Here is a 23,233-nt window from a genome sequence, read left to right on the forward strand (position 1 = left end):
GCACTATGGCTCTTGCACAAACAGGCAAGTGTGGGTGCTCTAGAGGTGTTTTGATGCAAGAAACCCCTATTGGAAAAAGCACAGGTGTTCTGCTGGCCATTCTGTGAATGGCCATCAAAGCTTTCTTGTGCAAGAGTACCTATGCAGTGTGGATGCTCTCTTGCGCAAAAGCACATCTGGCTTTTAAATGTTTTTACAGAAAATGTAAAGTATTGTGGAGAATTGTGAATCCTTGAAATATTTCAGTTTTGGGCTATACCTTTGTTTATTTTTTGTAATTATTTTTTAAACTTTTAATGAGTTTGTATTACTACAGTGACCCATGGTATTCAACCAACTCCTATGGGTTTATTTAAACTGCCTAATAGAGTTCTACCAACTCCTGGGATTATATAGAAACTGTCCAATGGAGTTCTATAAACATGTCTAAAAACCTAAAGAATAAGCAGTTACTAGACGCAAACAGTAACAAACATTCATAAGCATTTGATCAGAATACTCACAAAAGGATTAGTCCCAGAGATAACCCTGGCTTGTTCCAGCATCAGAAAGAACCTGATAAATATTCCTAACAAATCTGGTTCTTTTATGGTGCAACAAACAAGAGACATCATACTGACCTTTATGAAAACATGCTTATGATACTTCCATTTTATTTCAAAACAACCCAAAACTTTAAGCATGAAAAAACCTACCACCCCTCAAGATATACATTGATATCTTCAAAGGCTCCCCCACTCTAGAGAGGTTACTGTAACATTAAGGATGATTGTGTATGGTGAATTATTGTTTAATATTGTTAGAAGGCCCTCAGTGCTTTGTTTTTTAATTTAAACAGAAAAAAAGTATTGTAACTAATAAAATAAAATAGCCTAAAGCAGCCCAGTTGTGCAGACAACTTAATTTCTCCACTCCCAACCCCAATCACAGAAGAGGGAGGTTTGGAGAAGGATGCCTAAATTCCTTAAATTATCTATTAATTCAGAGTTGTGATGATTTAGCTAACCTGTTAAATACAGATTTTAAAGTTTGTTTGAAACAAAGAGGATGGTATAAAAAACTCAGGTTTTTGGAGACAATCCTCTTTCAGTAGAAATGATCCTGAATTGAATTGCTGCTGGACTGTGATGTGAGATTTGTGGCTTGTATTTAACTCTGAAAATATATAATATTGAGTTTTGGAGAAACACGAGTGTTAAAAATAAAGCAAAACTGGTATATTTTTTACAGCCTGAAATTGATTGTTTTGTTTAAAGCTATGACTTTTTAAATGAAAAAACATCCTAATGAGCATTTTATTTTTAAGCTTATGAGACTATTTCATTGTTTTATAATAACGTTGTCTGCTCCACAGTACAATCAAAACTTGAGAGATCTATAGACCAGAGAATAAACAAGCTCAAAAGAAAAATTCACTAGCAGCAACAATTGATGGTTGGACAAAGTCCAGTAAATATATTTTGTTTATTGGTTTGTTGTTTTATTAGATTTTTATATGTTAAATAGATGCATAGGTATGGGTGAGAAATATGGTAGAATTAAGTTTTGTGAAATTTTTATTTAATGCTAAATCTCTGTTTATTACTAACAAAATAGTGAATGCCATACCATTTTAACAATGTGCTTAAAAGTTTGTTTAAAATTTCTTTTCTCCAATCAATTTGTAATTTTCAGACCTTCTCTGAAAATAGGTTAAAGGCCTTGGATACCTCACCACCCATCTTGTCTTTTATGTCTACAGGCCCAGGCATATTTGGATAGAATGTTTATCGCTGTTAAGATGTACTTAAAACTGCTGTTGTGTTTGGAGAACCAGTACATGTCCATCAAATCTGCTGCCATTGCACATCCACATCTGAAAAAAAAAGATTTTATTTCTTTTAAAATGTATTTGAGCTGGTTTGTGTAATGCGTAAGAGTCCTGATCTGAAAGCCAAGCTGTTACCTGTCTTCTATTCAAATAATTATGCTTTTTGGCTGCTTGAAACAGAGGGTTTACCTCGCTGAAGCTCCTAACTTCTCTGGGGAGTGTAAGAAATTTTCTTTAACAGAATCGTCTACATAGACATGACTGTTAGTGTGTTAGCAAAAGATATTACACGTATGGAGGGGATGCATTCAGACAGATAAATTTAAACAAATGTTATTAATTGCCTGGTTTAACACATCCTTTTATAGCAGCCTGTGAAAATGAACACGATAACCATTAGAGAACCTGAGCTAGTTTATTCGTCCATTTTGTTCTTTTCTGGATTTTCCTCTCAAGATGTGTGTCTCAGACACAAACAAAAACAGCTGATGCATGACAGATTTACTCCCACAGAGCTACCAATGTGTAGGTTCTCAAAGGACTTTAGAAAGGCATCATCGAGCTGTCAAGAGATTTTCAGAAAGGAAGCAGCATGAGCTCCCACGCTAGATTTAAACAGTCATGATTTGGTTCCTAACCCTATTATACTCCATCATCAACCATCATTTCTTCATCAGTCATTTATCTGTGTGACTTTGTTCATTGGGGACACCTTCTTCCATAGGGTTGGATGAGAAGCCATCATGCTCATTGGGCTGTCCCATGAGCACTTGGGTATCGGGGTTGGTCCCAACATATCCAGCAACAGCTGAGCCAAAGGGTTCTCCTCAGAACAGTTCCTCCTTGGAACAGTCACTGATGTAATGCTCAGGGCTAAAACTGTCCAAAGTTCACAAGGGGGTGGTGAAGGAGTCCCTGTTTCCTCAAAGGATTTCCAAGATTTCTGAAACACTCATTCTTGGGATAAGATGGCCTCTTCCATGTGGTGCTGGGGTTTCTGGGAGTGGTGCTGTGCTCTGATTGGTAAGGGGTGGTTGGGGAAGCTCTTAGAGAGGTCACATGACCCTTTTCAGGGTGGGACACCCAACCCCAAAACCTACCCTGTTCAGTCAAATCCACTCTCAGGATGGTCCCTGTGGCCAAAACTCATCACAGTTGGTAGAAACCAGTGGGAGGAGTTTTTAGAGGCTCATTATGACCCACTTCCAAGACAGATCACCAGGCCCCAGAAGGACTCTGGTTTGGTCAAACCTACACTCGGAGTGGTCCTGTGAAGCCAAAACCCATCCTGATTGGTAGAGGGTGCTGGGAAGAGTTATTAGAGGGTTTACATGACACTCTTTGCTTCTGGTCATGTGTCCATCTTGACCCCAAAATTAATTCCCTAGGGAACTGGACCAGTGGGTGGGCAAGGCCTGCAGTTAGATTGATGATAGGACCCTTATACTACTATCATAAATTTCAATGGAAAGTTGCATGTGAAAAGACTTTGGCACTGGCTCCTCACTTTACCAGTTTTCCTTTATAGCTTAGTACCTTTATTTAAAATTACTTTAATGAAATGATGACTGTGATGGGTTGAGTCACAGATATCCCTTTGAGACTGTCACGAGAATCACAGGTCCGATGATGCATACCCAAGGGAGGAAGGACAGAACCAGGTGGACCGTTTTAGCAAATAAAAAATATTTATTTATAACAATGATGAATTTATAGTATTTATTCTAAGATTTTAATAGACCGTGTTAATAAAGAATTTACAGTATTTATTATATTTATTCTACGATTTTTAGTTAAACGTGTCAGAGATATAAGGATGGGAATGGCAAGGGGAATAGTCTCTATTCTAAAAATATCCAGCTACACTAATTAAATAACAGTGATAACTACAAACTCTATGTACTACCCAAAACAACTACAACACTAAGCTTATACAACAAGAAAAAATCAAATCATACATACCAACTTACACAGCACACGGAACATTTCAAAGATATCAGTTCGGTTGCGAAGGCCTTGGTTACGCCCGAGAGTCGGGGGAGGTGGCTGGTCGGTTGAAGTATACGGGATGTATATGGGAAGGCACACGAACGATGGTACGTGTGTTGTGAAGACCTCCTCAAGCGAACTGTGCGATGGGTATTCATTCCCAAATCTGCACATCGCTTTCCTGCACTTGCATATTACCATATATGGCCCAATGCTCACCAAGTGGGGGGTCTGTGTTGCAGGGGTTGGGCTGAAACTGAGCAGGTTACATGTGACCAGGTACGCACCGCAGTTCTCAAGCCAAGGTGAGGGGTGGGAGAGTCTGAGGCTATTTTCCCCATTTCACACCTTCCCTTTTTCTAAAGGCAATGGTATGCAGGAAGGGTGTGGCCGGTTTCTCCCAAGGAGTACTGCAGCCCACTATAGCAAGAGTGGCCTGGCCAAACTTTTTTACTGTGAGGGCAGTTTTTTTTCTAACAGAGACTAACACCAGTCACTTGATGGGCTGATCATACTAATGAGCCCTCCTACCTGCTTTTTGGGGTACCCCACCACTTTGTCCTGCAGAGCCAGAACCTCTGGTTTCCCCCAGCAAAGGCATGGCGTTGGAGTTAAAGCCTACAGCAGAGCAACACAAACCCTGTGTACAGCTCAGGGAGGGCTCAGTCACAGAGACTTGACATAGCACTCAGATGTACGGTTCCTATGGGATAAAAACTCCAGATAAATCTATCTTCCCCCTTTATCAGTGAGGTAGACCTATGCACAACTGCTGTCCTCCCCAGTGCCGTAACAATTATTTACACTGGGTTCATTACTAATTAAAAGTGATTTTATTAAGTATAAAAAGTAGGATTTAAGTGGTTGCAAGTAGTAACAGACATATCAAAGTAAACTATTAAGCTAAAATAAAACACATCACCTAAATCTAGTACACTAAAAGAAGTTGTTACAAATCATAACTTTTCACGCTAGTTCTTATTTCAGGTGAAGACTTTTCAGGCTAGAGCTTTGTTCAGTTTCTCCCACATCTGTGGAAAAGTACAAAATTCAAGATGGATTCTGGTCACATGTCTTTGTAGGACCAACCATATTTCAGGCTTACCAGAAAAACAAGACTATTCCTGATCATTGAGCACCGAGGAGCACCCCTACCCATATACAAAACACATAGTCGCATAGGGCACCATAAAATGTGGAGTACCAAATTGCCCCAAATTTCATGGTGCTCTACATAGCCTTGTGCTGTGTATGGGCTCCGATGGCCCCCATCCTCATCTACCATCCTCCTGACCCCCCATCTTAGTGCCAGTCTAACAGCACCCAGCTCCAGCCCCTCACTGCTCGTTCGGCCGACCCATCCCCAGTCTCCCCCAGATCAGCACTGGTATGGCTGCCCCCTGCCCTATCCTCCAGCTGCCCCCCTACCCCAGTTAAGCTCCAGTCTGGCAGCCTCTTGCCCCATCCCCCATGCCCTGGGGCTCAGTGCTCAGCACCCAGCCCTGGCTCATCAGGAGGCAGTGAGCAGCCCTTGCAAGCAGGAGGACTCAGAAGGAGCAGGGGGCAGCTCCGCAGCAGGTGGCTGAAGAGAAGCGGAGCTTTCCCTTTAAAAGTGCTCCTTCTCTCTGCTGACTTCCTGCTGCTACTCCTGAGTCCTCCAGTCCACATCTCCCTGCCAGCCATGCACCAGGTTGCCAACTCTCCTGGACTGGACGTCACTGCAGTAAATGGCATATAGTCCATCTGGCCTGGGAGAGTTGGCAACTTCTTTCCCCCACAGCTTTGGTCCCCACCCTAAATGTGGAGCAGCTACTACTCCCCCACCTCTCCGGGGGGTGGGGAAGTGTTACCAATGCTGGACTGGGTAGGGCAACAGCACTGGTAGGGACTGCCCTGTGAACACTAGCCATTAAATTGCTTGGGTAGTGCTAACACAGCACATCTATATATAAAATGGGTTTATACTTCATATTTCTAATATCATATATGAAAATGATACATGCACACAAATAGAATGTACATGTTCAGCAGATTACAAGCTTTTCAATGACAGGTTACATGCCACATTTATGTACATTCAAAACATATTTCTATAAAATATGTGTGTACATCACAGTGACAAATTATTTAAACAGGAGAGTAAAGTGCTACAAGGATCAGATCCCATAGATAAGTGTGTTGTGAAGCTAAAATAATTGTGAATCTCTAAGTACCTTACAAATAGCAGATGGAAGTTGCTGTAGAAGAGCAAAAATTTGTTTTCCAAAGAACAAAAAATATATTTGAGTGTTTTGATCCAGATCTGATGCAAATTTTGACCCAGATCTTTTCACTTTATTAATACAGGTTATGCCACTGCAGGTAATGCAAGGTCTCTAATATAGTTAAGTGACCATGATTTGTCTATTTATCAGGATTTTTAAAATACGCAGCTAGGTTTAATTAGCACTGTGAATCCAGCAATATAGCTTTATGAGGGAGAGCAAAAAATAACTAATTAACTAGAATATTTTTAAAAAATCTCTAAAATTATCCAAAATGATTACTAAAAAATAAAATTAATGCAAAGAGTTTAAAATCCAATATCTGACAGTCATCTTGGTCTAGGAAAAGATGTTGCATTCCACTGGTATAAAAAAACCCCAGTTTTTAGGTTTGCTGTTTCAAAAGGTTTGGACTATAACTGTGCCCCTGATTCAGCATTCAGAGGGGTAGCCGTGTTAGTCTGAATCTGCAAAAGCGGCGAGGTCTATAAGGTGCCACAGGACTCCTCGTCGCTTTTGCTGATTCAGCATTGACTATTTCTCATCCTTTATAAGTATATCAGGTTTTATATGGGTGCTCACCCCTAATATCTAGGCACCTTCCAATTTTACAGGTTGATATACTGAGTTTTCTAATCTAAAGATATGAAAGGAACAGTGTGATGGAGTAAAAGGAGCTACATGCAGACAGGCAGGGAAGCTTTACCAAACATTCATCACCCTCTGAATTCTGTAAATAAGTACAGATTAGGTGCTTATTTAATTAATGGTGATTAATCTTATTGTCATCAGGCAGTTGATTTCCCTAGTAGGTGAATAAGGATCAGAATAAAAGATTATATATAGCACCTGGGACTGAACTGAAAGAAGGTAGGAGTGAGCTAGCAGAAGAGATGTGGTGGTAATAGTAAGGATTATTGTGGACATGTCTAAGAGAGACTGTTGGTGTGTATGTTTGGCTCTTAAAGACAGGATACTTGTAATTTTAGTTTTAAATGAAGTATGTTTTGAAAGTGTTTAAACTATAATTGAGATTTGTGTTGTGTAATTTACTTTGATGTATTCTTTTTCTTCCTGGAGGCCCAGCTGATATCAAGACCTTCTTTGTGCTAGATGCTGTACAAAAATACCGTTAAAGTTTCTGCTGCAATTAATTGTTTTGTAAACAAGACAGGGTGGACAGTTTGTAAGTGTGGTAACTCCCTCAGAGTCACTTAAGGAGTGTTTGGCAGAGCTGAGAATTGAACATGTATCTAAGTTCCAATCTAGTTAGCCACAAAATAATTTCTTTCTACTGTACTTATGTGGTGAGGGGATTCTAAGCAATAGAACTGGAAACATGATTTGGTATAGCCCCTATTTTCTACTTTGTTAGTGATATTTGGGTTACTTTAAAGTATCCATTGTGGAGTCTAGATTCCTAAGAGTCTCTTCTGTTCATTATGAGCTTTTACCTTTAGCTCTCATGCTGTTGGATTGTAGCTTTTGGCTTTGCTATCCAAGAGAGCATTTCTTAAAAGGGGAAAAAATGCATTTTTGTTTTTGAGTATATGGGTCCATGCTGAAATTTTGTTTGTCAGATTCTTCTAGTCTTTCAATGCCACAACTAAACATGAATTCCTTCTCCATGGCATGAATTGTCATACAAGCTGTTTCTCATAACTGTAGTAGTGCACCTCCCAGTTGCTTGTTGTAAGTCTGCCTCTTGATGCAGTTATTTCAAGTAGACTTCAGTTGGTCATGAAACACAGCAATATAGATTTAGAGTCAGATTCTGTTTTTCACCTTGTGTGTTCAGTTATATCACTGTAAAATGAATGTAAAATATTATCACCTGAGTTAGTAGGGTTTTGTATGATAAAGAACTATAGAAGGGGCAGGATGAATGCAGCCTTCTGTAATCAGAATTGATGCCCTGGGGAAGTGTGAATTACCTTTTCAATAGCTAGCCAGGCATTTAATTTGATCAAAACAACTTGGTAAAGGAGTTCATGTAGAAGTCTTTTCTTTCAGTGGGACCAAATTCCAGGAATTATAGTCCGTGTATCTGAAGAAGTGCTTTCACTACCCCTTGCCAGTCAGCTCTTATGACATGTATTTTTTTCATGTAGTTGGTACTAAAGCAAAATATGTATTTACCAATATAGTCTTTTTCACAGTGAGCATGTTCAGAAGACAGAATGGATCCAGGAGTACTACTATTTAAAACAAACAAAAAAACTGGTATAGAAGAATACTAGTAAGTGTTGCAGTCCAACTCACCAATAGTGTAGGTCAGCTTCTATTAGAAAAATTTGCCCCAGTGTAGGCACTGAAGCATATCTATACTATGCCACTGCTGTATTGATGCAAACCAGGGCTTGCAGTGGTTCAACATGTCTACATGAAAGGTTTACACTGAGGCAATGTAGACAGGGCCTATTGTTTACATGAAGTATCTTTTTTTTTCTACACCTTTATACTAAAACTACTGTTACCAGAAAAGTTTTTAAAAGCCCATATATGCTAAATTTTTAATATGCAACATGAAAAAATATTCAATAAAATGTTTAATAAAACAGGATCATGTGATCTTCAATTGCTTTAGGACAATTATAGAACTAACTGCTTTGTAAAACCTCATGTTTCAGGTCATAAACCAACCTATAATGGGGGGAGGGGAGCTCAGGATGATCCCCCCCCCCCCCCCCCCCACCCCCGCCATGGATGCTTTATTCAGCAATTGGCTGCTTGTACCAGTCTCTGAAGCAGCTGGTACTGGCCGCTGTGGGAGACAATACAATTCAAAATGGACCTGTGATCATCTGTTATGGCACTTGCTATGTAAATTGAGAGTTGTTTTTTGATTAAATTAATCGTGTTAGTGACATCTTCATAGTGCTCAATTGCCATGTAAAACAGATGAACAACACCTTCAAATGCGAAATAAGCACCAAGAGATTTTCATATATAGAGAACCATGTTTATTATAAACCAAGTTACTTTTCAAGACTGTTTTTCAATGATGCACTGTAGGGAGTCTTATATAGACTGAGTGTATCCGAGCAGTTTGGGCTGCTCCCAACAAGAACCCTGCAGATCTCTGCTTTATTATCCAAACCATGTTTGTGAATCCTTTGCACACGTGTGGTGTGTGCAGGGCTTCTCTGCCTGCCCTGTGCCTTGCTGTGATACAGCACTAGGGAGTTGAGCCTTGATCTTGCCCCTGCTTGTGCCAAGTGGTGCATCTCTGTAGGAGGGGGCTGCTCCAGCTGGGGCTGCTTCCCAATTCTTCAGGGGATGCTGCTGCCTTGCACAGGTCAGGGAGAGACCCACTTGAGTGCACAGAAGGGTAGGTTAACATGAGGCAACTTTGACCTAACTTTGTAGCGTGGCCCACAAGGCGCGAGTCTGGCCTAGGCGGGGCCTTTAATAGCAGGGAGGAGTGAGTGTGAGTGTATGGGGGGGGTGATTTGGAGCGGCCCCACGGCGGGCTTCGAGCGCGGCAGAGGCCGGGGCAGCTGTGGGCGTGCGGCCGGGCTCTGAGGCGCCGCTGGGGCCCCGCTCCCCTCAGGCTGCCCCGGCAGGGAGGGAGGCTGCCACGCCGGGCGGGAAGTGAGCTCAGCGCGCAGGAAATCCCGCCCGCCTGGCCTGTGTGGTGCTGCCGAGGGGCAGAGAAAGGAGCCTAGCGACCGAGCGGGGCTGGCGCCGGAGACCAGGGGCACAGTCATGTCTGACCAGGTAGGGCCCCTGGCGGCCGGGCCGAGGGAGCGAGCGGGGCCGGCCCGGCGGCCTCCCCTCCCCGCAATGGAGACGGGAGGAAGGGGGGCGAGCGGCGCTGGGTAGGGGGGCGCCCGGTGCCCCAGAGCGGCCCCCATCCCTGCGCCTCCTCCGCGGGGCTCCGCCTCGACCCCGGGGGAGGGGCCGGGATCTCGGTCCCCCGCTCCGCGGTGCCCTTGCCCCGTCTCTAGCCGGGGCTGCTGGAGCCGGCCTAGACCCCGGGCCATACCGGGGAAATCTCCCTGGGTGTCATTCGCCGCTGCCCCCGGCTCTGGCCTGCCCCGTGCCGCGCGGAGACGCAGCCACGGGGTTTGCAGCCTGGCTCGCCTGACAGCAGGACGGGTGGGCTGCTCGCTGCAGCCGGGCTCAAGCTTCTTTCCTGCTGGGTCTGTCCTCACTGCTTGTGCAGTGTCCCTAATTCACATCGCAGCCAGGCAGCCTTGGTTCAGTCCCGTGGCTTGCTCGGGTAACAGCAAGGACAGGCCTCGCATGCTAGTGTGTGCCGATGGATTCTGGCTTTAGCTGACACACTTTGCATCAACAAGAAAAATGTGGATTGTCATACAAGTGTTGTGAAACCTTGCTTGAGAAGCAATGGGTGGAATTAAAAACAAACAATGGAAATGCCTGGAAATGCTTCTGTAGCTTTATGAAACTATGCCCTGAAAATCAGTAAATAAAACTGGACAGAGAGGAAAGTGAAATTCAGGCCTCAACAAATCCTCACCATAGACCCCCTCATTACATGTTCCTACCATGTTGTTCCTACCAGGGTAGGCAGTACTTTTGATGGGGGAGGCACTCCGGGACTTTGATAAGTGATCAAGGGCTGCACTTTTCTATGATATTAAGAGAGGGGGTGTGGAGTCTGGGAGGGAGTTAGGATGAAGGAGGGATGTGACCTGGGGCAGGAGATTCGGGTACTAAGGGGTGGTGGTGAAGAGTTTTGGAGGGGGTTGGATGCAGGAGAGAGAGTTCTGACAGTGGTGCAGAGGGTTTAAAGGGCAGGGATGCAGAAAGGGGGCAGAGGGCTTGGGTTGTGATCTGGGGCAGAGAGTTGGAATATAGGAGGGGGTGGAGTGTCAGGGGTAGGCTCTGGTTGGGAAGTGCTTACTGTAGCGTAGGTGGTTCCTGGCCAGGTAGGCTTCCTTTCTGCTGCACTCCTGCAGGCTGTTCAAAGCAGCCACCTGTTGGAAGTGTCAGTGTACTTATTTCTAGCCAATGGAAGCTTCAAAGATTGTGCTGGGGGTGGGGGTAGTGCACGGAGACCCCTCCTGAGGAGCATGCTGAACAGAGATGCACACCTTGGCTATAGCAGCCGGCTGCTTTGAGAGGCTTCTAGGGTCGTGTCAGGCAGGAAGCCTACCCCTGTTGAGTTGCGGTATGCTGGCAGCCTAGAGTATGATGGTGTGCCTTACCCAACGCTTGGGCTCCATTCTGTCCACACTAGGGACTTCTTGTACCAAGGGTGGGCAAAAAGTCACAATTTACGTAGGTGGACTTTACCCTGAGGTCAAGCAAAAGTAGACTTAGTGCAAATAATGGCATTGCCTGTTGCTGCTAAGGGTTTACATTAGTAGAGCTGTGCAGGTGTCTGAAAGCTGATGGCTTTCATCAGAAAAAAATCCAACAAATAAAGACAGCTTCAGTAAAATGCAGAAAGTAAACTAGCAACATAAATGGAGGAGGGGGAGAGGAAATTATGGAACAGGTCCTGCAGATCTTTGTTCATGTATTTGTCTTTATTGATGTAAGCCATGCTGTTCTCATAAATGGAACTACTTGTCTGGGTAAGGACTATTTAAGTTGATAGAAAAAGGGTTTTCTGCTGCAAGCTAAGAACTCTTTTCCATTGGAATCTAATCTGATACTAGTAATAGTGATAAGGAGAAGCTGTTCAATGAGGCAACAGTGTTCCACCAAACTACTACATTTAACAAATCAGGTTCTAACTAAATTTGTTCAGAAAGGTGGCTGTGGGATAAAGGGGAATGTCCTCTCATGGATCAGTAACTTGTTGAAAGAAAGACAGGAAAGAGAGGTAAATAGTGGTCCCTCAAGAATCTGTAGTGGGACCAGTGCTGTTCAACATAGTCAGAAATGACTGGGAAAAGGGGGCTATTGTTGTGGCAAAGTTTGCTGATTATATACAATTTCTCATGATAGTTCATTCCAATGCAGACTGCAAAGAGTTACAATGGGATCTCATGAAACTGGGTGAGCAAGAAAATGGCACACCAAAATCTGTTAAATGCAAAGTAATGCACATGGAAAAGTATAATCTCAACTGTACCTATTAAAAATGTGGTCTAAATTAGCTGTTCACAATCAAGAAAGTGATCTTGGGGTTGTGGATAGTTCACTGAAAACTCATGATGAGTGTGCAGTCGCAGTCAAAAAAGCTAACCACTAAGAAAGCATAGATAAGAAGACAGTACATATAAATCCATAGCACACCTATTCTGTGAATACTGCTTGGAGTTCTGATCACTGCATCTCAAAAATGATATTAGAATGGGAAAAGGCATGGAGGATGACAAACGACTGAAGATGTGGAACAGCTTCCATATGAGGAGAGAGTAAAAAGACCAGGACTACTTATCTTAAAAAAGACAAAACTAAGGGGAATATGAGTGAGGTCTATAAAATCATGAATGGCATGGAGAAAGTGTATAGGAAATTGTTATTTATTGCTTCACATAACAAAAATGAGGAGTGTGTGTTATTCAATGAAAATAATAGGCAGCAGGTTTAAAACAAACACACAAAGTCAACCTGGGGAATTTGTGGCCATGGCATGTAGCAAAGGCCAGAAGTGTGGCTGGGTTCAAAAAAGAATTAGACAAGTTCATGGAGAATAGGTCCATCAATGGTGAATAATCAAGTTGGTTAGCACTCTCATGGTGTGGGCCTCTATGACCCTCTTGACTGCCAGGTGCTGGGACTGGACTATGGGATTGATTGCTCAATAATTGCCCTATTTTGTTCTTTCCCTCTATAGTATCTGGCATTGGTCACTGTCAGAAGATAGGATACTGTGCTAGATGGACCATTGATCTGACTCAATATGACCATTCAGTTAAGCCACATATCTTTTACTTATTCAAGGCTGCTTTTCTGTAATCCTTTGTTATGCCTCAAGTCTGCAAAGATTTATGCAGATACTTAACTTTCTGCAATTTTACTTCAGTGGAAGCATTTGCAACCCATAAAGTTTAGCATTCATGTAAGTGCTTGAAGAAAAGGGCCGTACAGTATGACAAACATGTAAACACATGCTGAACTTTTACTTTCGGTTAAATCAGTTGAAGTCCATGACTAATTGACAAGAGTTAAACATGCATTCATGATAGAGGGAATGGGATTTAAAGTGTGCATCTTTCCATACAAATGTTGTTAGGAGAAAGTCTTGTTTTTCCAATCTTGTGCTGGAAATAGTTGTTTCTGAGGACCTTGTCCTCCAGGGATATAATCATTTTGTTAATGGCAATTACAGCTATCTTAATATAAACAGTGGGATATTATCAGTTTAATTATCTTCTCCTCCTGTTGAAAATCTTACTGATAGTGAAGAAAAAAGCTGGGTTAGGAGAGGATATAAGAGGCTTATGGGTCCTAAATAACAATCCCAGAATATAGGGAACATAGTCACAAAGGGGTTGTGTGTGTAGATTGTACAATCCCCCCTTTTATTAAACCAATCTAAAAAACCAGATTTATGCAAGAATGAATCCACATAATATTGTCTTCATGTAGCTTTTCTTTTAGCTAAAATATTTCCAACTGTTAGGAATAAATTTATGTATTCTGCCTAAACACCACTTGTTTGCTAACTGTCAGTATTGGTATATGCAGGGCTCGACAAATAATGCAGTCTACTCGCCTGTGGTGAGTAGATTGCAACCTGGAAGAGCTGGGTTGGGGTAATCTGCGCATGCGCAGATCGCCGGACAGCGCGGCTGGTGAGCGGGACTCGCCACGGGTCAGCAAGCCCTGGGTACAGGCAGTCCCTGGATTACGTACAAGATAGGGACTGTAGGTTTGTTCTTAAGTTGAATCTGTATGTAAGTCGGAACTGGCATCCAGATTCAGCCGCTGCTGAAACTGATCAGTTTCAACAGCGGCTGAATCTGGACACCAGTTCTGACTTACATACAGATTCAACTTAAGAACCCCAGGAGTCCCCAAGTCAGCTGCTGCTGAAACTGATCAGCAGCTGATTCCAGGAAGCCCGGGGCAGAGCAACTCTGCCTTGGGCTTCCTGTAGTCAGCCGCTGGTCAGTTTCAGCAGCGGCTAACTTGGGGACGCCTGGGGCAGAGCAGCTCGGGTGCTGCCGGGTTGGTCCAGTAGCGCCGAGGAGCGGTGCTGCAGGACCAACTGGCAGCGCCCCACCTGCTCTACCACAGGCCCCGGGCTTTGCTCCACGTCTCCCTGGTCTGCTGTGGGGGGGCACTAGCTGCGTTCCCCCCCGCCCCCCAGCAGACCAGGGAGACGCTGAGCAAAGCCGCGGAGGACCCGGCCGGACCCGCGACACTTCCAGCTGATCTGGAAGCGGCCGCGGGTCTGGCCCCAGGTCCTCTGCCGCTTTGCTCCCCGTCTCCCTGGTCTGCTGGCTCCCCCAGCAGACCAGGGAGACGGGGAGCAGCTTTTCTGGCCCGGGAGGTTGCGGGCGGTGGGACCAGGCGTCCCGCCGCTCCAGTCCTCCGGGGCGAGAAAATCCCCGTTCGTAACTGCAGATCCGACATAAGTCGGATCCGCGTAACTCGGGGACTGCCTGTATATGTACTAATTTTATAATTACAATTCTAAAATCATGTTTTTGAAACTTTGTGAGCTTCACTTTTCATCTATTACAAATAATTTGTTAACAAATGACACTGCTACATTTGGTGGTATGTTTTGTGGTTCCTTCCGTTAGTTGCAATGATAAATACTTGGTGCACTCAGCACTTTTCATCCATGGACTTCAAACTGTTTTACAAGTTCTAAATAATTACATCTCATGACATGTGAGAGGTTGGTATTAGAGCACCTTTTTTAATGCTGCTTAGGAACTCTTAGTAAAGCAGAGGCTGCAGGATCTTTTTATGGCCCTAATGAAGTCTGACTGTGATTCAGAAATGGTTTTACAGTACAAGCTTTTTTTTATCTAGCACTTCTCCACTGATAAGCTCAATAAATTGGCATTTTTGATCTGCATAGAAAGTCTGGCTTTATAGTGTGATTAGTGTAGAGCTGGCTGGAGCATTGGTGGAACCATGGGGCATGTTCTGGGAGGGAGCTTGGGAGCAGGGATTAGGGTACGGGCAGTACTCTTTTTTTGTTTAAAAAAAAAAAAGTGCTGGTACTCCAGGGGAAAAGTTGTTGAGCTCTGAATGGAGGTGCCAGTACTGCATACCGGGCAGTACCATCACAAAAAAAGCACTGGGTGCAGGAAAGGTTTGGTGTCCAGATGGGGGTACACTCCCCTGCGGCAGCACCGCAAATGGCTCCCTGTTGTTGCTGGAGGAGGCATGGTGAGGTGACTGTGCAGGCGTGCTAACTCCATTCCCACTTCCCAAGTGCTGACTACATGACTCGCAGCACATTGGCTGTAAAGCCATGGCTGTTGGAGTTGTGGGGGTGGTGCCTGCAGAGGGAGGCCACGTACCTGCTTGCAGCAGAACTGACTGGTTGCATCTCCACCGGGAGCAGTAGGGATGGGGAGCTGCTTGAGGAGGCAGTGAGCATCTGGCAGCACATGCCTGAACCCAGGCCCAGTGCATGTGCCCCACAACCCCCCATGACCCTACCCCACACTCCAAAACCTTTCCTTTTAGTTAGCCAGCATTTTTAATTTACTGGTAGCTTCCCCCCGCCCCATTTGTCCAGCATGCTGGATATACAAGGGATTTTACTATATTTCACATTTTTATTTTTACTGTGAAGTGGAAATTTCTTTCCTAGTATGATAGTGAGTACCAGTCTTGTAACTGCATGTTAAGTGGTAGAGATTTGAACATGAATTGTTGATTTTGAAATGTTTAATTTACAAAATCTACCTAACTCTGCATATTTTCTTTAATTTCCATCCATTTTTTTCCTTTCTTTTAACCGGTTTGGGGTGTAATGAATCTAACCTGAGTGTATCTTTGTGACATCCTGGTCTTCTGATCTCATAAATTCCTTTATCTTCCTACTGGCCCCTTTTCTCATTGCATTTGGCATGTGCAGCCTTAGTTGCCTAGAGTTGAGGACAAGAATCAAGTCACCTAGGGATCATTGCTTTCCCTTCATATCAACCAAGGAGGGCAGTCATAGAAGTGATTTTGCTACTCTACACTCAAGAGCATGAACTTTGTGATACCCCTCACAAGAGCTCAAACTCTGGTGAGGAGAATTAGAACAGCTACTGGAGATAATCTGAATCCTCCGGGTAGTGAAGTTCACTCTTAGTAGGACAGCAGGCTGGCTTGCAAACTGGTTCTTTTGCAAAGGGAACAGAGAGGGTGCCTAGCATTAAGTTGTGTTATGCTTTATTGGGTGTGCGGAGATTAGTATGTCTCCTCTTCTGGCAAATTATTCTATCCAGAGTTCAAGTGCTAAAAATGTTATCTCTGCAAATCTTTTCTATACTCACAGGAGAGCAATTGGCCACTAGATGAAAGAGGTCCATGATCTAGGTCACCAGAAATTGTCTTTTGGTCTTTTTCTAGCCAAGAATGTGATCCAGGCTACCCTCTCACTCCTACAAGTGGTCTTATGAAATTGGAGTTGAGGCATGTTAGTGTAGCAGTAGGCAGTGGGCGGGGAGAATTGGTAGTGAGCGTGGAAGTCTTTATTGCCCAGAAGAAATTCTGGCATTGAGGAATGACAAAACTTTGATATTCATCTTGCTGAGCAACAGCATGCTGAAGAATGGTGGTTGAAATCTTCCTCTCTGAAGCCTGAATTTATGCAGTGACTAGAGGTGTAGCTGTAACCTTGTTCCATGCTATAATACATCAGATTCATCAAAATGTTCAAAACTTTAGGTCTAGCCTAAAATATGCAATGATAGGTAAGATGGGGCTGGATGTAACCAAGTCTTTGCCTTACATCTAAACTGTCAGTAATTAATATGAAAACTCTTTTGTTTAATGTACTCATTTTGTGTATTATTCAATGTATTTCACTCCTGCAGAAGACCTTATTGTGCCAGAGTTCATATATCAAACTTGCCTATAAAATGTTTCCTGTTTCTAGTTAGAGACATTATAGTTTATAATGTACCAGATACAAGCTATTAATTAGGGGTGCTGTTTATATGAGCGGTCTGCTCATTCTTTGAAAGTGATGGTAACTTGTGGTAAAACTTTACACACTGATACTATTATACCCAACAAAATCCCTTTATTTCTGCTTCTGTTCTAGCATATGGACAAAGATCTCTTAGTATTGCTTTCTTCATATTTCTCTTTCTGAGCTTATTTCAGTTGAGTTAAACTGGTGTAAAATTCCATTCTTTGTTTTTGTTTTCTAATTCCTCCCTTCTTTCATCTGTTCCTCTTTCTAAAGGACTACTGAGCATCGCTGGTTAGTACTGAGTCACTGGTGTGGTGCTGATTCAGTGTAATAAGGGAGAGATGATTGTACTATCCAATGAAAACTGTTAAGTGAAACTTATCAGTATCCTTGTGGAATTTTTTTTTTCAGGAAGCAAAACCTTCAGCTGAGGACTTGGGAGATAAGAAAGAGGGAGAATACATTAAACTCAAAGTCATTGGGCAGGTGAGTTTTTACATAATCGGTTATTTTCATAGTTGGCTGCATACAGTTTGCAGATAGATCATTTATCTTAATTATACACATGAATTCCAGTACCCTAACAATTACTTGATGAGGCGTATCTCCCCAAAATTACTCTCCTGTTTACGAGTTGCTAATGGTAGCTCTTAGTACAGCTCTAGGTGCCTCAAATGTTAATGCAAAATGCAGGACAATGTAGCACTTTAAAGACTAACAAGATGGTTTATTAAATGATGAGCTTTCGTGGGCCAGACCCACTTCCTCAGATCAAATAGTGGAAGAAAATAGTCACAACCATATATACCAAAGGATACAATTTAAAAAAAATGAACACATATGAAAAGGACAAATCATGTTTCAGAACAGGAGGGGTTGCGGGGGGGGGGGGGGGGGAGAGGAAAGAAAGTGTCTGTGAATTGATGATATTAGAGGTGTTAATGTTAATCAAATGTTAATGAAATGTATCCTTTCAACTCCTTTGTGAGTGAAAAGAGTAGTGTTATCCATGTTTTATAGATCAGGGAATTGATGACTAGATGAGGTCATACCGGAAGTCTGTACCAGCTGGTTTTAGATAATGCTGGGCAGGGACTCAGGTTAAGCATGAGAGCATCTTTCCTCTTAGACATGGAGGGGGGTGAAGGTGCCGGTGGTGGTTTACTTAACAGTTTGTGGGAATTGAGCTTAATTACCACTGTAGCCAGCAACTTCTCTCTGAAGATAAAGACTGTAATTTTTAGTAATGCAGGGAGGACCTTCATGAGCAATTCTGTGTAAAGCCACAGAGTACTGTGGGAGCTACTGGTTCACTTAAACTCTCTTAATCTTAGGAATTTTAAGACTGTATTAGCCTGGCATCTTTGTGCTGGTTGGAATCTGAGGGCCAAATTTAGTCTAGGCATAAGGTGGTACAACTCCAGTTAGCTTAATTAGAAATTGTAATGACTTACATAAAGGCTGATTATGGCCCAGTGATGCAGATCTTTCAGGAGCGCTTTCCTGCCAACAAAATGAAACCTGCTCACTGGGGATGGAAGTATTTGGTTAGCAATAGTACTGACAGACAACGTTCACACATGCTGACTTTCAGCAACAGGGCTGTGTCGACAAAGACTTGTCTCTCTAAATTGCATAGTGCAGACATACCCTCAGACACTTGCATTTGTAGTCATTTTGTCAGTAATATATCTCTTTTAGGTCTATGGAAGAACAAATCCTTTACACCTTCTCTTTAACCTACTATTATATTGCTGAGAGAGCATGTTTACAGTGGTAGACACGCTAAATGAGTAGGGATTTATTATGTATTTTGAAGTGCAGTCTTAACTTGCTTCTCTCTGGAACTTGAAAGCAGAGATCTGCTGTGTACAGCTATTTTTAATAGGTAGTTGAGAGGATAAAGACAGATAGGCTTTTTAATGTTTTTTTAAATTCAAAATGTCTTTAGCAAATCATGAGCCATGTCATACCACCATGGAAATTCTGCCTAATGTGCTGTAAACTCTCTAATAGGATAACTTGTTAAGCTTTACTGCAATAAAGTATGAAAATTAAAATCTGCTTCAAACAAAGCAAATAGTTATCAAAAGGGGTAACCTCTCCTGTTCTGTTCTCAGGACAGCAGTGAAATTCATTTCAAGGTGAAAATGACGACACATCTCAAGAAACTTAAAGAATCATACTGTCAAAGACAGGTTTGTGAAACAATGATCCTATTCTATTGAAAAAGCACTTTTACTCTCCTTTTCTTCCCTTTCCCAACTGAAGGGATCTGCTTGGACAGATGAACTCATGTCAGATCTCTGTTCACCAGTGGGATAGTCTCAAAAACAAGAGCTCAAATACAGTGGACCTCCTAATTAGGTTTGATAATCACTAGCATTCATTTGGGATAGCATGATGTAGACTTTGTCCTGCTGTAATACATTCAAATTATTTGTTGACATTTTTTATATGCTCATGCATGCACTTAAAGACCTTTTACTATCAATGTGAAATATATTTAGAATTCTAGAATATTTTTGCTGCTGTGTGGGAGCAGATTTAAACCTACAACTGCCAGTATTAATATGACAATAAATTGACAATGTGACTATTAAATTCAGTGCATTAACGCTCTGTGTAGGTAGAAGAGGTTAACAACGAGGTGGCTAAGTTGGATATGATAAATTGCTTTTCGGCTGATCTACCTTGAATAGTATGAAGAGTTACAAAGGGATCTCTTGCCCAGGGTGATAGGGCAAGAAAATGGCACACACAAATCCGTCTTGATCAATGTAAGGTTAATGCACATGGGGAAACAGAATCTCAACTATACCTATACTTATGCCAAGTATACCTATACCTGTACTTAACTTCCTAACAGTCAGGGTGATTAAACACTGGAATAAATTGCCTAGGGAGGTTGTGGAATCTCCATCATTGGAGATATTTGAGAGCAGGTTAGACAGATATCTATCGTGCTTGATCCTGCCGTGAAGCCAGGCAACTGGCCTTGATGCCCTCTCAAGATTCCTTCCAGTTCTAGTATTCTATGATTCTATAAGATTATAGGGCCTGTACTAGCTTTCTTTTTCTCAAGAAAAATCTTGGTGTCATTGTAGATAATTTTCTGAAAACATCTGCTCAGTGTGCAGCAGCAGTCACAAAAGCTAACAACGAACCATTAGGAAAGAGATAATAAAACTGTAAATATCATAATGTTGCTATATAAATCCATGCTGCTTCCACATCTTGAATCCTATGTGTAGTTCAGATCACCTCATCTACCCCTCCCCCCCCAACAAAAAAAAGAGAGAGAGAGAAATGGAAAAGGTACAGAGAAGGGTAACAAGTGGTTAAGGGTATGGTACAAGTTCCATACAAGAAAAGATTAAAAAAATTGGGACTGTTCAACTTGGGAAAAGAGGTAAATAATGAGGAATATGATGGAGGTCTATAAAATTATGAATTGTATGGAGAAAGTGAATAAGGAAAAGTTCTAACCCTTCACATAACACTGACCATCTGATGAAGTCAGTAGACAGCGGGTTTAAAACAAATAGAAGGAGGAGCTTTGTCACATGGTAAGAATATAAGAATGGCCGTACTGGGTCAGGCCAAAGGTCCATGTAGTCCAGTATCCTGTCTGCTGACAGTGACCAGTGCCAGGTGCCCCGGGGGGGGGGGGGGTGTGTGTGGACCGAAGACAATGATCAAGCGATTTGTCGCCTGCCATCCTTTTCCAGCCTTTGACAAACAGAGGCCAGGGGCACCCATTCGTTACCCCCTGGCTAATAGCCTTTTATGGACCTAACCTCAATTTATCTAGCTCTTTTTAAAACTCTGTTATAGTATGGCAAGGAGTTCCACAGGTTGACTGTGCGCTGTATGAAGAAGAACTTTCTTTTATTAGCTTTAAACCTGCTATCCATTTAATTTTATTTGGTGACCTCTAGTTCTTATATTATGGGAACAAGTAAATAACTTTTCCTTATTCACGCTCTCCACACCACTCATTATTTTATATACCGCTCTCATATCTCTCCCCCCCCTCCCCCCCTCCTCAGACTCCTCTTTTCTAAACTGGAAAGTCCCAGTCTCTTTAGCCTCTCCTCATATGGGATCTGTTCCAAACCCCCTAATCCCGTGGTCACCAACCAGTAGATCGTGATCTACCGGTAGATCTCAGGGGCTCCAAGAATAGCTCTTGAGCCCTCTCTGAACTGTGCACCTGCGCAGTGCATTTACATTAGATTTCCTCGTGTAATGTAGGTGGGGCTTCAAGGAAGGGGCGGGGCAGTAGATCTTCACCTGTTCTAAGACTTAAAGTGGTCTTGGGTGTAAAAAGGTTGGAGACCACTGCCCTAATCATTTTAGTTGCCCTTTTCTGAACCTTTTCTAGTGCCAAAATGTATTTTTTGAGCTGAGACCACATCTGAATGCAGTATTCAAGATGTGGGCGTACTATAGTTTTATATAGGGGCAGTAAGATATTCTTTGTCTTATTTTCGATCCCTTTTTTAATAATTCCTAGCATCCTATTTGCTTTTTTGACTGCTGCTGCACACTGCATGGACGTTTTTAGAGAACTATCCATGAGAACTCCAAGATCTCTTTCCTGATTGGTTCTAGCTAAATTAGCCCCCATCATATTGTGTGTGTATATATAGTTGGGGTTATTTTTTCCAATGTGCATTACTTTACACTTTTCCACATTAAATTTCATTTGCCATTTTGTTGCCCAATCACTCAGTTTGGTGAGATCTTTTTGAAGTTCTTCACAGTCTGCTTTGGTCTTTACTATCTTGAACAGTTTAGTATCATCCCTATGGTACAGTCAACATGAACTGTTTATGGAGATTCTAGTCTAAGAGAAACTTCAGTTGGTTGAGGGGTGGAGCTCTTGAACCATTTGAAATAGGTTCACAAGAAATATAGCACCTTTTGACAAGTCAACAGCTTCTGACAAATACCAAGTTCTTTGTGCACAGTTCTGTATTGGAGATCTCCTCTTCTAGTGGTGTTAATCATTAATTAATACTTGTGAGCAGTGGTTAGCTGAGGAAAAGCCAAAATGTCTGTTTTTTGAAAAGGAAAATAGTTTTGACTAGCCCTCCTGTAGGAGAGGATAAGGCTTCTGTGGAAGGCCTCTGCCTGCTCAGGGGTAGAAAACATATGAGTCTATTGGACTCTTTCACAAAAATCCTGTTCTTAATTAAGTTAGTCATTATGTCAGAGCCTTTTTAAATCTGAAAGTACTGGGGAAATTAATACACAAAAGCACTATGTTGTGTTTAAAGCCGCCCCCCTACACATCTAATCAAAAAGCTAAGGTGTCTGTTTATATGCCCTCTGTTTTTCCACTAGCACAACTACCATACATCACAAACAATGCATCACCATTTTCTCATTCCCATTAGGGATTCCAGTCTTCCAGCTCCCCTTTTCCCAGATATGAGTGAGTGATTTCTCCCCTCCCCCTAACCCATGCAGAAAGGATGGGGGAAAGAAGTGTAGTTAGTTTGTGGGGATGCTGGGTGTGGGAGGATTTGAGAAATGGGGGTGCTGGAATGCACATTGACCGTAATACTACCTAATTCCTGATACCAAAAATATTACGAGTGTTAATTTGCAGGTCAGAAGAACCCAACTGGACTTTCAGTTAGGTAGAGTTTGCAGAGTGGAAAGGATTCAAAAACCACTCTCTTTGCTTATAAACTGGACAAACTTCCTGTGGTGGTGATTGATGACAAACATTAAAATAAAATCCTTACATATGTTTTATTAAACATTTGTGTGGCTTGTTTGTAGGGAGTTCCAATGAATTCGCTCAGGTTCCTCTTCGAGGGTCAGAGAATTACTGATAATCATACCCCCAAAGAGGTGAGTTTCTTTCCTTATTAGAAGAAGGCAATTGGCAACTTAAACAATGCACCCCCAGGACAATTAAAAAAAATCAGACTCTGCTTTGTATGCTAAGGATTTCACTGTTCACCCTAACCTCTGTTATCTGCAAGGTTTTATTGCAACAAGTATAAGTGCTCATCTTTAGGGGAGAGGGGTGGGGAAACACATGTATCTTGTTTTCTGTTTGCCATCCGTATCAAGATTGTACTGTAATTGTTGCATACATTTCTTTCTGGTACTGTAGTAGTTATGAAC

The 23,233-nt window shown here is 42.4% G+C and overlaps 1 protein-coding gene across 4 annotated transcripts in view; it reads left to right on the forward strand.

Annotated features, from left to right (window-relative positions):
- The first annotated feature begins 9,508 nt into the window (after positions 1–9,508).
- The window catches only part of SUMO1 (small ubiquitin like modifier 1), a 115,994-nt gene continuing 102,269 nt past the window's right edge, over positions 9,509–23,233 (forward strand). Inside the window, exons 1-4 of one of the 4 annotated variants that reach the window (XM_089779805.1) lie at positions 9,509–9,783; positions 17,498–17,572; positions 19,207–19,284; positions 22,883–22,954. In XM_089779805.1, the coding sequence (XP_089635931.1) occupies positions 9,772–9,783; positions 17,498–17,572; positions 19,207–19,284; positions 22,883–22,954 (237 nt within the window). In that variant the 5' untranslated portion in view covers positions 9,509–9,771. The remainder of the gene's footprint in view (positions 9,784–17,497; positions 17,573–19,206; positions 19,285–22,882; positions 22,955–23,233) is intronic. The other 3 variants (XM_089779806.1, XM_089779807.1, XM_006130741.4) reach the window with 3 other exon arrangements.

Source organism: Pelodiscus sinensis, chromosome 7 (genome assembly GCF_052426305.1).
Source record: "Pelodiscus sinensis isolate ZL-2025 chromosome 7, ASM5242630v1, whole genome shotgun sequence".
NCBI classification, from domain to species: Eukaryota; Metazoa; Chordata; order Testudines; family Trionychidae; genus Pelodiscus; species Pelodiscus sinensis.